Source organism: Euprymna scolopes, chromosome 12, assembly GCF_053919585.1.
Source record: "Euprymna scolopes isolate OS-2025 chromosome 12, ASM5391958v1, whole genome shotgun sequence".
Taxonomy (NCBI): Eukaryota; Metazoa; Mollusca; class Cephalopoda; order Sepiida; family Sepiolidae; genus Euprymna; species Euprymna scolopes.
Window position 1 is genome coordinate 27,362,259 of NC_136493.1, and position 12,956 is coordinate 27,375,214.

At 30.9% G+C, this 12,956-nt stretch overlaps 1 protein-coding gene across 2 annotated transcripts in view; it reads left to right on the forward strand.

The window, feature by feature from the left end:
• The window catches only part of LOC145291218 (beta-galactosidase-like), a 120,021-nt gene that overhangs the window by 27,192 nt on the left and 79,873 nt on the right, over nt 1-12,956 (forward strand). Inside the window, exon 1 of one of the 2 annotated variants that reach the window (XM_080136805.1) lies at nt 1-97. This exon is cut by the window's left edge and continues 148 nt beyond it. The exons of the other annotated variant lie outside the window; for it this stretch is intronic. Within the exon in view, the coding sequence (XP_079992931.1) occupies nt 1-97 (97 nt within the window). The remainder of the gene's footprint in view (nt 98-12,956) is intronic. 2 annotated transcript variants of the gene reach the window in all.

A 12,956-nucleotide genomic window follows, 5' to 3' on the forward strand; every position in this document is an offset into this window, starting at 1 on the left:
GATTTCAAAATGGAGCGGCCTTCATGGTCTTGTTCCATTTGTTATATTGTTATGTTGTTTGACACCCAGTTTACAAGCTAACTCTATCAGCAACAAGGTTTGTATGTGACCCATATTTCTCGCTTTTGATTTCCAGCTATTTCTTTTGCTTTTTGTTTAGCAGGAAACGTTCTGTTTCCGCAAGTTGTTTTTAATTTTTGTACCTTGCTGAAGAAATAACGTTATTATTTAGAAACTTGTTTTTAAAGTAGAGAGGGTGTGTACTGTTATGTAACTAGTCTGTACTTTCACCTACCGGTTAAATAAACGAGATACCGTAAAACAGGAATTTAACTTGAAAATACTTTAGATAAAATAGCACAGTAGTACCCCCCTTCCATAAGCACCTTAATTATTTTCTTAAGTTATTGATCGATGTGCGGTGCTTGTTAAGATAAGGTCGACAGATCGATTTCTTTTTCTTTCTTTTTTTTTAATGTAGTTTTAAGCATAACAACCGTACTACTTATGTCGAAAATAGTAATGTATCCAAAAATTACGAAAATTCATCGAGTTGAACAACTGCTATTATTTTATTTTTTTTTTAAAAAGGGGGTCTAAATAGTATGTAAATCATTAGAGTGGCGAAAAGAGTTAAGTATGTCCCCTGTATTCGCAATCTTCGAGGTGCTCACATGCAATTTCCCCCAATTTTCCGTAAAAATACTTTCAATTATAAATAATTTTCTGCTCGATGAATTTTCGTAATTTTTGGAGATATTACTATTTTCGACATTACAGTTAAGTAAGTACTGTTTTTCCCCCTTAAAACTACACACTTTAAAAAAATCGATCTGTTGACCTCTACCTTAAAAAGCGCCGAATAGAATCTAATAGCGTAAAATAAAACGAAATAATTCAACAAAAGTCTGGTATAGTTAATAACCAAACTGTTAACATATAATCTGTTAGAAAACTTTATCGACCTGTTGGTTTTTATCTCTGAGAAGCTTTAAAGTTTGTGCATTAAAAATACCCCCCCCCCCCCCCCCAATAAAAACGATGAAAAAATAAATATACAACAAATAAATGTTACTAAAAGTGGGATAATCTTCTACCTATCTGGATAAGTTTTGTGTTTTAACTTATTTTAAAGCGTTTTCATTAAAAAAAAATTTTAAGTATCAAGACTTCGTTAGAAAAAAACGAAAAGCGATGTCGTTAGAGGTTGTACTCGGTAAAAATGGCACGGTAAAAATGGCAAATATGAATAAATAGATAAAAATGGCACTTTGACAACGGTAAAGCAGAACGATTCGAAAAGTACAGGCTACCCCCCCCCCTAGCTTTAGTTTGGAAAAAAGTCGATTTGGTTTCTTTAGAAGCGGCGAAAAAATAATTATAAAGTTTTATCTAATAATTATTTTATCATTTTATGTATGTAAAATAATCTGAAAAAAAAAAAAGTCTAAATAAAATTTCACCTCTCCCATAATTCAATTTATTTTTTATTAAGTCTTGAAAATAGATTCAATCGCTAGCGGTTACTGCTTTTAATTTTCTTTCACAAAAACGATTTTTACTTTATACAAAAAATTGGCAAGATTGATTTACAAATTTATATTTACAAATAATTAAATAATTTTTTTTATATATATAATAGGAAAATTAGGTTTGTTTATTCGGTTCGAAAAAACAAGTAGTGTTGAGCGTTACGTGAGATTAAGTGAAAATCGTCGATACGATACGTATCGGAAATTAAGTTTAGTCTCTAATCTTTCAAATACAATCAAAAAGTTGTCGGAAACCTACAAAAAAATTATGATAAATTGGCTTTCAAAACTAGGTCCCCCTATTTTTGTCCGCCCATTTTTGCCTGTACCTAGATAGCGTCATATCTTTCAGATCTCGCTGATAAAACAAATTGCTGGTAGAAATCCACCTAATAAAAGTTACTGGCAGTGCTGAAATATTAACATTATTTAGAAAGCCATTCTTAATATGAAGTGGAAAGTTCTTTGTTAACTATTGTGTACTTTAACCTAACAAGTTAATAAATAAATAAACTTGGGAAATTGAAACACTCGCCGCAAGTTATATTACTGATGAAGTTTAATATTAGGAAAAGAATCTGACCAAACACCGTTTGCTGCTAACTTCGAATCGGGTACTTTTCTGGTTTGCCAATATTTATGAAATTATCAGTGCTTTTTTTTTGTTTTCCCTAATTCGCAATTATAACTTTTCTAATTTATTTTATTGCAGACTGTTATCCTCATCTTTCTTAGATGAGTTTCACAACGTTTCGGCGAACTATTCCTCTGGCCTTCGTCAGGTGGTAACCGCTACGGGATAGGAACTCTGAATCTCCTAACTGCATTCTCAGCAATTACTGCCTTCCATAGTTGTTGTTGTTAGAAGATTCGGAGTTCCTATCCCATCGCAGTTGCCACCTGACGAAGGCCAGAGGAATAGTTGGCCGAAACGTTGTGAAACAATATCTAAGAAAGATGAGGATAATAGTGCGCAATAAAATAATAAATAATACTCATCTCAATAATGAATTCCAATTTCTTTTGTCTGAACTGAAGACTTGATAGTACTTTTGTTTTCAAGTAAAAGAAAAAAAAAACGCTTTAAAATAAGTTTAAAAAAACATCCGGGTAGATAGAAGAATAGCTTATCTTTCCTTTGGTAACATTTTGTTGTTGACTAGTGTTAAAAATGCCCCCTTTTCAATTTTTTTTTTTATTTATTTATTTATTTATTTATTTTTAATGTGCAACGATTTTTGCCATCGTAGATCATGTAGCATTTTGTGGAAAGAAAAAAACGCCTATATCACTTCGTTTTATTTATTTTATTTTGCCCTAAATATTTTTGTAACTATGCCTTCTCCAAATTTTCTTTGCAAACTCCCTCCATACGTAAACAAAAGAAAAAAAAAAAAACTATTTCTGAATGATTTCGCTCTGACCATAACTTTGCTACCATGCCAGAAAAGATGTCCAAATGACCCCAAACAAAGGACCTATTCGTTTACCCATAAAATAAAACTGAAAACATACAGAGCTCGTTTACCCCCCACATCTTAAAAAAAAAAATCAATCCAGTATAACCAACAACACAAAAAGAAGTTACTCTTCTACCTACCTAGATAAGTTTTTTTTTTGTTTTTGTTTCAACTTATTTTAAAGCGTTTATTTGCTTTCAAACAAAAGTAGTATCAGGTCATGAGTTAGAACTAGAAAAAATGGCTGACATTAGATGGTCATTTGGGGAGTCTTGATAATCACTCAAAAAATGAAATTATATAGAACACAAGTAGAAACTCGCCAAATAAATCTCACCAATCGTGCAAAAATCCTTTGTGCGCACAAAAACAAACCTGGCGACATGTGAAAACAATAAGGAATACATAGGATAATAAAGGTCTTAATATCATAAAAACTAAATAAGCACTATCAGAATCCATACACTTTTGCCAATGCAAAACCAATGTATTTATGCCAGTAACGTAAAAATCTTACTTCTGGTGGCGATGAAATCGTTGAAGGCGTTTTTGCTATCACAGAAAGTTGTTGAGCTGCTTGAAAAAGTAGTAGTTAGTAGCTGAGAGGTCTGGAGAGTACAACGAATGTGGCAGTTTTGGTAGTTCAATTCGTTCAGCTTCTTCGGGGTCGCTTTAGCAATATGTGGTTGGGCATTATCTTAGAGGAGAATTGGGTATTTTCTGTTGACTAATGCTGGATGGTGTTCTCAAAGTTTCTGATGCATTTCATTCATTTGTTGATGGTACTTGTTTTTTTTGTTTTTTTTTACTCGGGAGTCATCACTTATCAAGGCTCAAAGGCTACTCGAGGATAAGGGTTAATGAATGTAAGATGATAGTTTAGTAATCGTTAATGGTGTAAATTAAGTAGAATTTGGATTATTTATAGGGATGGCTCAACAAGAACTTGTTTACATTGGATTTGAAAGCTACAATGTTGTATTCAAGCGGGAAGCAGGACAGCAGAACAGTGTTCCACAGGCGGTTAGTTCTGAGAAAGAAGTTTTGTTTATGGAATTTGCATTTAGATTTAGGCACAGATAGAGAGTGAAGGAAATCATTTATAGTGGTTGTAGCTAGTCAAGTGTTTTTTGTGAAAGTTTGGTTGGGGGGACCATAGATTGGAGTTCAGTCGAGCACTCGTCATGAAAGTAATGATAGAGCAGAGAGAGACTCGCAGCATCTCTTCCGTGGGAAACAGGTTTCAGAGAAGAGAAAAGGGCATCACCTACCAAATTTCGAAGTTGGTTTTGAAGTATATCAAGGCTGGATAGGGTTCGCTGAGCAGCTCCTGCCCAGATGTGGCAACAGTACTCCATTTTAGGGCATACCTGGCTCTAACTATTTTTTAAAAATTTCCTTCGTTTTTTAGATTTACCTGTAACGATGTTACCTGCCCGGGTAATGCCAATTCACCCTACTATAGGCTAAGAGTTGGTTGGGGTGTTCGACATAGTTATAAGAAATTTATCTTTTTCTCCAAAAGTCTGGAATATGTTTTATTGCTGATATGATAAACAGAAAAGAGAAGTGGACATGGCGACGAGAGGTCTGCTCTGTTAGCTGAAAAAGATTGTCATAAAGTCACCTGGTCTGGTTAATTGTCAGACCACCAAGTGAGCAGGAAACGAAACTTGGAAAATTCGAGAGTTAGCTGATAAGTTAGTTTGGACAGATAAATAAATTGAACCTTGGGAGATAATACAGTTTCTTGGAGAGAAAGGGTGAAAAAGAGAATTGAAGGGAGAAGAAATTCATAAGAAAAGAGAGAAGAAAAAGAATATAAAATAATAATGGTTTCGCCTGCATTCAAAAAAACTGCAATGATAGACAGGTCACAGACTACCAAACAGTCAGCATAACCGTCTTTTGGTGCAATTCTGGCTTCGAAAAGTGTCATGGAGCTTTGTCAGCATCTAACCACTGAACTGAGCGTCACTGGTTGTCATAAAGAACCCACTTTTCATCACAAGTCACAATCCAGTCAAGAAACATGTCATTTTTGTTGTGTTAACGGGAAGATGACACTTCATAACAGCATTTCTTTTGGTTGTCATTCAATTCGTGAGGCAACCATTTATCAAATTTTTTTGTCTTTCCAATCTTTCAAGTGGTTGGAAATCGCCGTATATTTTATGTCTAATTCAGAAGCACGTTCTTGAACAGTTGTGCATGGATTGGCTTCCACTAAGGTTTTTAATTAATCGTTGTGAACATCAGATGACTAACCACTATGCTCATCATTTTCAAGACTCGTTGCTGTCACAAAATTTCTTAAACCACCATTGTGTTGTGCATTCAGTAGTGATTCCTGGGTCAAATGCTTTGTTGATATTGCGAGCTGTTTCAGAAGTTTTTCTTTTGGCCTAGCTTGAACTAAAATAAGAAAATTATGCAAATTTTTTTTTTCCATCTTGAATTCAATGTTCTGAAGAGGAGACATAATTGTTTTAAAACGATTTTAATTTAAATGCTTAGATGGAGCGAAAAACACTCTTTAAAATGATATATAAAGTAAAGGCATTATAAGAGAAACTTATTTGAAAATACATCATTTGAAATCAAAATTAAAAATTTCACAAGAACTTTCTCCTCAATTTAATAGTTTTTTGTTGTCTGCTTAACATTACTAATATTTCCTTGAAATTGACATTAATGGGTGGATCAAACCGGCAATCAATCAATAACTAACGTTGATTTAATGATTGATTATGATTTTAATTTTGCTAACAAGTTATGAGAAATAAATTGTGCACTTGTATTTTGGTACAGCTTTTTTGGTTTTCAGTTGGGACATTTGGAGAGTGCATAGCAGGGGCAGACAAATGCAATTTCAGGACCAAATAAATTTAAAAAAAAAACAGAATTGTGAAATTTTTGAATGCATGTTTTTTGGAAGTTTTTTTTTTTTTTTTAATCTAATAAACTTATAATAATAGTTTTTTTTTATTATTATTAACAAAATAGACACTTTATTTTTCAGAAAATATAAACAAAGTTTTTCTAACACATTTCTGGAATTAAAGAAAAGTATAACAATATTTTTCTTTTCAATAATACATGAACATGCATTATTGAAATGGATGTGAATTTTGAGAAAATTATTCCTAAATTGCATTTGTCTGCTCCTGATGTATGCTTGTCTGCACCTGCTATGCACTCTCCAAATGTCCCAACTGAAAACAAAAAAAAAGTTGTACCTGTGCACGAGTGCTGTAAATTTCAATAAATACAATTGTAAAAATGATTTATTTGTCCTTATCCAGAATTCTCTTATATTAAAAAAAATAAAGAAAAATCTGATGTGCGTGTCTGTGACGGCAAGAAAATATTATACACCAAAAATCACGTAAATTGATTAAGAAGTTTTATTTTTATGAAGAAAATCATTTTGGAGCAAATTTGAGTTTTCCCAATGACACCCTCCACCTATGTTAATAGTTTTTTTTTGTTTTTTTAATCTTGCAAGTTTGAATTACTTGCTTATTCAGCCTGTTTTCAAGATGGCGGCATGAGATCGTTCTTCATAGTTTAGTCATAAAATTTGATTGTATTATTTAAAAATAAAACTACTTGATCAATTTACATGATTTTTGGAATATATTTTCTTTCCGTCGTAGTTATGTACATCATATAGATTTCTCTTTATTTTTTATTTTTTTGATATGAGGGAAATTCTAGACAAGGACTTTTTTTTTTTTTTTTTTCTTTTTACTGATCCATCGCCACCACTTTTTAAAGGATTAATGAAATAAAATGGTAACTAGTTGAAAATTAAAGAACCTCATCAGTGGATTGAGGATGATTAATGAAATGAACTAAGTTTGGTTATTAGAGGGATGAGAGGAATCTGTTGATATTTGATTTGAAAACTGCTGTAACCTTCAAGGAAGCAGTTCCTTTGCAGTGTGTTCTGTAGATGGGAAATCCTTGTGAAGAAATTTTTTTTGTGGAAATTTCGCCCGATGCTAAGCACATGGAAAAAGATTTTTTTTTTTTTTATATATATATATATATATATATATATATATACTACTAGTAAAGAGAGTTATTACTTTGACACGGGGGGGGGGTAGAGATTGGAGCTCAGTCGAACACCTTCCATGAAAGTGCATTGCCAAACTAGCAAAGCTTCTTAAATAAAATCATAAGTTAATATTTTATTCATTAAGGGTTTAACTGCACCCCTTAACTCCAATTTAGAATAATTTGAATTGAAGCTTATATTCTTTTTTGCCTGTATATCCAACCATATTTTTTACTTTAAAAACTTGAAGCCAAATTTTTTTTTTTTTCCTGCTGGGATCAATGTATATGCAGTTTGTCCTTGATCGGAGGAGTAGAGATCTTTCTTGACTTGGCGATTTTTATTTTTGTGCTGTTTTGTGTGCCCTTCCTCTCTGTATTTTTAACACATTGACTGCCATACCGTTTTCTAGAAATGTCTTTATAGGGATATGCTCCACATCAGTTTTATGTTTTTATTTTAAGTGTTTTGTAATGGGAGGTTATTTTTGGGATGAGCCGGATTCAGAGAAATATTTTCAGGATTTATAATCAAATGTGAGAAAGATAAAACAAAATCAAGAGTTCAGAAGGCATATATTCACAAAATAAATATTTTATATATATATATTTAAAATGGAAGTTTACAACAATAGGAAAAACAAAGAATGTTCATGAATATTTTTAGTTCTCGTAAAAACAAAGGGAATTAATTAGTTGAGATATTGAAGAAGTTTGAATCAATTAAGAGCCTTGCTTTACAGAAGTCAGGAAAATCATATAATCAAAACTTCTCTACCCATTTATCTAACTTATAATTCATTGGAAGTTATTTATGAGAGTCAATGTTCATTTGATTTCATATTAGAAAAGAAGTTCAGTGATAAAGATTGAAAATATTTCAATGAATAAGTTTATACAGATTGACAGGTGATAATGAATCAATGAGTTGTCTGTGTTTGTGTGTTCGTTAATGTTTGTGTGTGACTGGAGAGATTTCGCAGTGGGGAACGTCTGATAGAGGGATGCCCAGCAACTCTGATCTGTAGACTGGTCAACTTGGTTCCACTGGTTTTTTGGAGAAAAATCTGGCTTTTTAAAGGATTTAAGTGACTCCCACAAAGACCATTACAAATAAATTCAGAAAGTTCTCTGATTCGTTCATAATATAATTATTTGATTTTGGACGTCTATATGTAAACATCAGCTGTTACATGTCTGTGGAGCCACCAGAAATGTTTTCATAAATTTATATAATACTGAAGCTATATATCCTAAAAAAAACGCATTTTTCCTTTAATTTTTAAGGTTTTAGCTAATGCTAATAAGGTCACTACAAAAAAAAAAAAAAAAAAATAGTCAAAACAGCTTCTTGTAGACATAAATATGGATTCCAACAGCAATAAAAGAGGTTGAAACATTCTTAGGAATCCTACTGTGGATGGAATTGGATCAAAAACGTTCCGTTTCGTCATATTCTACTGTCAAATAAAAAACGCCCATTTCTTCTAAAATAAGTAAAAATAGGCTTGAATTCTAAACCGTTTCCATTTCTCCAACCACAAAGAAATCGTAGACAGAAATAGACTAGGAAAGCTACAACCCTTATTAGATTTTTTCGTTAGCAATTGCAAGTTTGTATATACAAAATGACATTGTTGTCGATAAAACCCTAATTCCCTAGAGAGGAAGATTAAAATCCCACCAATTTATTCCAAAACAAGGCTCATAAATCTATATTATTGTGAAACTCTGTGGACCTTGCACTCTTACTTGAATCTTGTCTTCAATCAAGCGATTCCGTCTTTTTAAAAAACGGGATGACAGGTGAATTTATATATTTATGCATGTGCGCATGGCTCAGAGGCTAAGGAATGAGGGTGGAGAGTTGTATGTTTTGGTCCCAATTCTAGCTGATGGCACCCAAGTTGTATGTATGTATGTCCTTTTTTTTTTTTTTTGTGCTATATCAAGTAATGGCAATGTTCGAAATATATATATATATATATATATATATATATATATATATATATATATATATATATATATATATATATATAAAATAAAAATTACAATTAAATTTACCAAAATGATCCAAGATGGTAAAATTAAAGTATATTATAAATATTAAAGAATTAATATTTATAAAATTATCTCAGCCAGATGTAAAAGCTTGATAAAACCAAATAGGAAATAGAGCTTATAATATGAGCAAACAGTTAATAAAATATGTTAAAAAACACTTTGAAATGAGTTAAAAACATATTTAATCTGAAAAGGAAACACTAGATAAATGGATAGTCCTTAATCCGCGGGGTTTCGAAGAAATACTTTCCTTCTCATCAGAGGGTAAGAATTAGCAAATTGCGGGATCGGATTTTGCATGCAGAAGTATTTGATGAAACAACAAGTAAGTCAAAGATCTTACTTGAAAACAAAAAAAGTGAAGCAGAGGGAATATGGTGAATATATATATATTAGTTTTTATCTCGCTACTATATATTAGATTCAATATAAGAATCAATAGACAATTATCTCTATAATACTAAATACGTAATCTGCATGAATTAAAATATCATATTTAAGCGTATTTTACGACCGGGCAACGCCGGGCAGCCTGCTAGTACAGGATAAAACTCTTCAAACCTTGTTCACTGAAAATAGTTTACAATCTGTCTCTCTATATATTCAGGAAAGTGAAAATTAGGTCAAAGGGAGGATTAACTAAGAAAATTTGTCTAAAATAAATGTTGGCAGTCTGCGGAATAAAAAGAAGTGGTCAATCAATATTGTTGACATGGTGTCATTGTAAACTGCCATGTCTAACATCTGTTGTTGACATGGCTTCATGGAGAAGCAAATTAAAGGTTTATGAAGTATATTTTCATGAAGATTTAAAAGTGTTCATTTGAGTTTTGCACCCTGCAAAAAATCTTAGTGTTTTTCATTTGTAATGCTCTGCTTAACTAATTATACTTAATTATTGTTGGGAATGTTGGGCAATTGTTGTTTCCGATTGGATCACGACTGAGTCATTCATTGTAAATGATAGGTAATACCTTTTTAAAGTTTTTTTTACATACAGATTGCTAATTGCCAGACGATGTCATTAAAAAAAAGAGAAAATAGTTTTGTCATTGAACGCTATAAAGAACATGTATTTTTAAAGAAATGATTAAAATTCCATGAAATAAATTCTTAGCTGAAATCAATCGATTAAATAAGCAAATAATTTTATTAGCTATTATGATTGTACTCTGTAAAATTGTTAATGTTGCGTTGATGAGAGGCATTAAAACTGCATGTTCAATTAAAAAAAAAAAAATTATTTTTGGAATTTGCTTCAACATTTCAATTTATAGGTACATGCAAAATGAATGCCGATGCTCAAATTGTATAAACATTTTGACCGCTCCCTTTACTTAAAAATTCGCCAAAAATCAGGAAATTAACCAATTTTAATGAAGTTTTCAATATTTATCAAATAATGATCACGAAATATAATGAACTTATTATTTTTTTTAAAATCTTAGTGGAAATGTATTATTTTGTTTAAACAAAAAAAAAAACACCTTTACTAAAGTTATGGTTTTCAGTTGTAAAAAAAAAATGAATGAATTTATTTTTGCTTTTTTTATGAAAATAAAGCATTGTAAATTGTAACAATTAAAAAATTTTTTTGAATTTTTACAGGAACATTACGAAAAAAAGCCCCTAAAGTCCAGATTAATGAATTCTATATAACTCGAAGAAAAATTAATTTCTCGAACTACGAATATTATCATTGAATTAAGCATTGTTTATTTAATATTTTCACACAAAAAAATTATAATTGCAAAAAATATTTCTACTTTTTTTTTTTTTTTTTAAATTACAAGTTTCGCATGATTTTTATATGTAAGATTTTAATATTTTCCTTGCTTGCATGAATGTGAAACTTTTGACGTAACATAATTTTTATATAATCTTGAACAATAATTTTAAAAAAATTTAATTTAAAAACAAATTAAAAAATGATAAAAATGATACAAACGTTCAGGATAGGAATGTTCGGATGCACGGTTGGGGGAGGGGGGGAGAAAACCAGCACCTCTCTCTCTTTTGAATTACATGATTTCATTTTCAAATAGCCTTTCGACTGGCTGAAATTTTGGGCTTCCGTATATCTGTGTTTACAAAACTCCTGTTTGTTGTAATTTTGCGAAAGGCAGAATACCTCGATTTTTGAGCTTATTAAGCTATTTTTTTGCACAAACAAGATTTTTTTTTTTTTTTTTTTTTTTTAATTTAATATCTTAGGACTTTGCTTTACGAATTATCTTTGAAATAGACCCAGACAACTAATTATCTTTTATGGGATTTTTACAATGAATTTATTTAACTTCAAAATTTAGCTGAATTGGTGAACTCCCCGTGAAAATATTTTTCGTAACTCTTTTTTTTTTTTCACGTGTACAATTATTTTTTTCCTTTTGGAAATTAACTTTATTCTTTAATCTTTCAAATACAATTAAAAAGTAGTCGGAAACTTACAAAAAATTATGATAAATCGGCTTTCAAAACTAGGTCCCCCTATCTTTATTCGTCCATTTTTGCCGGTACCTATCCATTTACTAATCTTTAAAATAATTTCAGAAAACTGATAAGTATCTTTTCAAGAGATTTTCTTTTTAAACATTAAGCCCCCTCCCCGTCACCGCTATCTTCAGATTTACATCACTCATATTAACTTGAACTATTGCTTGTTGTCTGTTATGACACGTCATAGGAAATAGACGGTATTAGTCAATTTGTCAACTCCCTCCCCACCCAACTACGTTCCATGATTTTTTGTTTCATTTCAATATTGTCTTTAAACATAAACTAATTTTTTCTCTCTAAATTTTTTTATGTTTATTATTTGCAAACATATTTTCACAGAAAAGATGAATATTAAATGTAACATTAAAAAAATATATCCAAAAGTACGTAAATAAACATTTATTTAAAAAAAAAAAAGAAGTTTACCAAATCTTATTTATTTAAAATACTGTGAAAAAAATAAAGGGTTGCCTTTTTTTTTTCTTTTTCTTTTTTCTTGGACTTTGGGCCAAGATCAAAGTGTAGCAGCCAATGAAATAAAATTAAACAAACAATATTTTATAAAATTTTCTGTTTACTAATTTATTTTGTGTTTTTTTTTTTTTTTAAATAAAACACGATATGATTTGGGAATCTTAAGTAGGACGACCTCTGGTGTGCTTGAGGTATTGTGTTGAATGGGAACTTTATCTAAGATCAAGCATAGACTAGCAAAGTTACAGTGATGAGTATGACCATAGACACCCTCTCCCCAATTTTTGAGTGGCCTTGTGCCTAATTTTTTGTTTATTTCTGTTTTGTTGTAAACTTTTTTGAGTAAAGAAAAAATATATAACTCCAAGTGTAGTATCTGTTCTGATGCTACACTTCAATTTTTTTGTTTTTGTTAATGACGGAGAAATTCTTCATGATTGATACATTTTTATTTTTGTTACTAACCAGAGTGCCATTGGGGTGGGGGTGGGAGGTCTGGTTTCCCTCCACATAAAAAATCGACTTTGTGTCTAACTCTGCCTTCGTGGGGAGGCAAGTAAACAAAAAAAATTATGAGAAAATGAAACAAATTATCGACAGTAATTGTGTGAAATAAACATATTTATTTGGAGTAAAAAATTCAGTTACGTATATTTTTATTATAATTAAAAACACTATTGAAATGAAACTTAACAAGAAATCATGGAACATAATTGGGCAGAATCACCAAATTGACTAACACCGTCGGTTTCCTATGATGTGTCATGACATAGGCAACAATCAATGGCTTGAGTAAGTTGATATGCATAATCACCAAGTTTTAAAATCTTAAAAATTATTTGAAATTTTTTTTTTTTGTCATTAA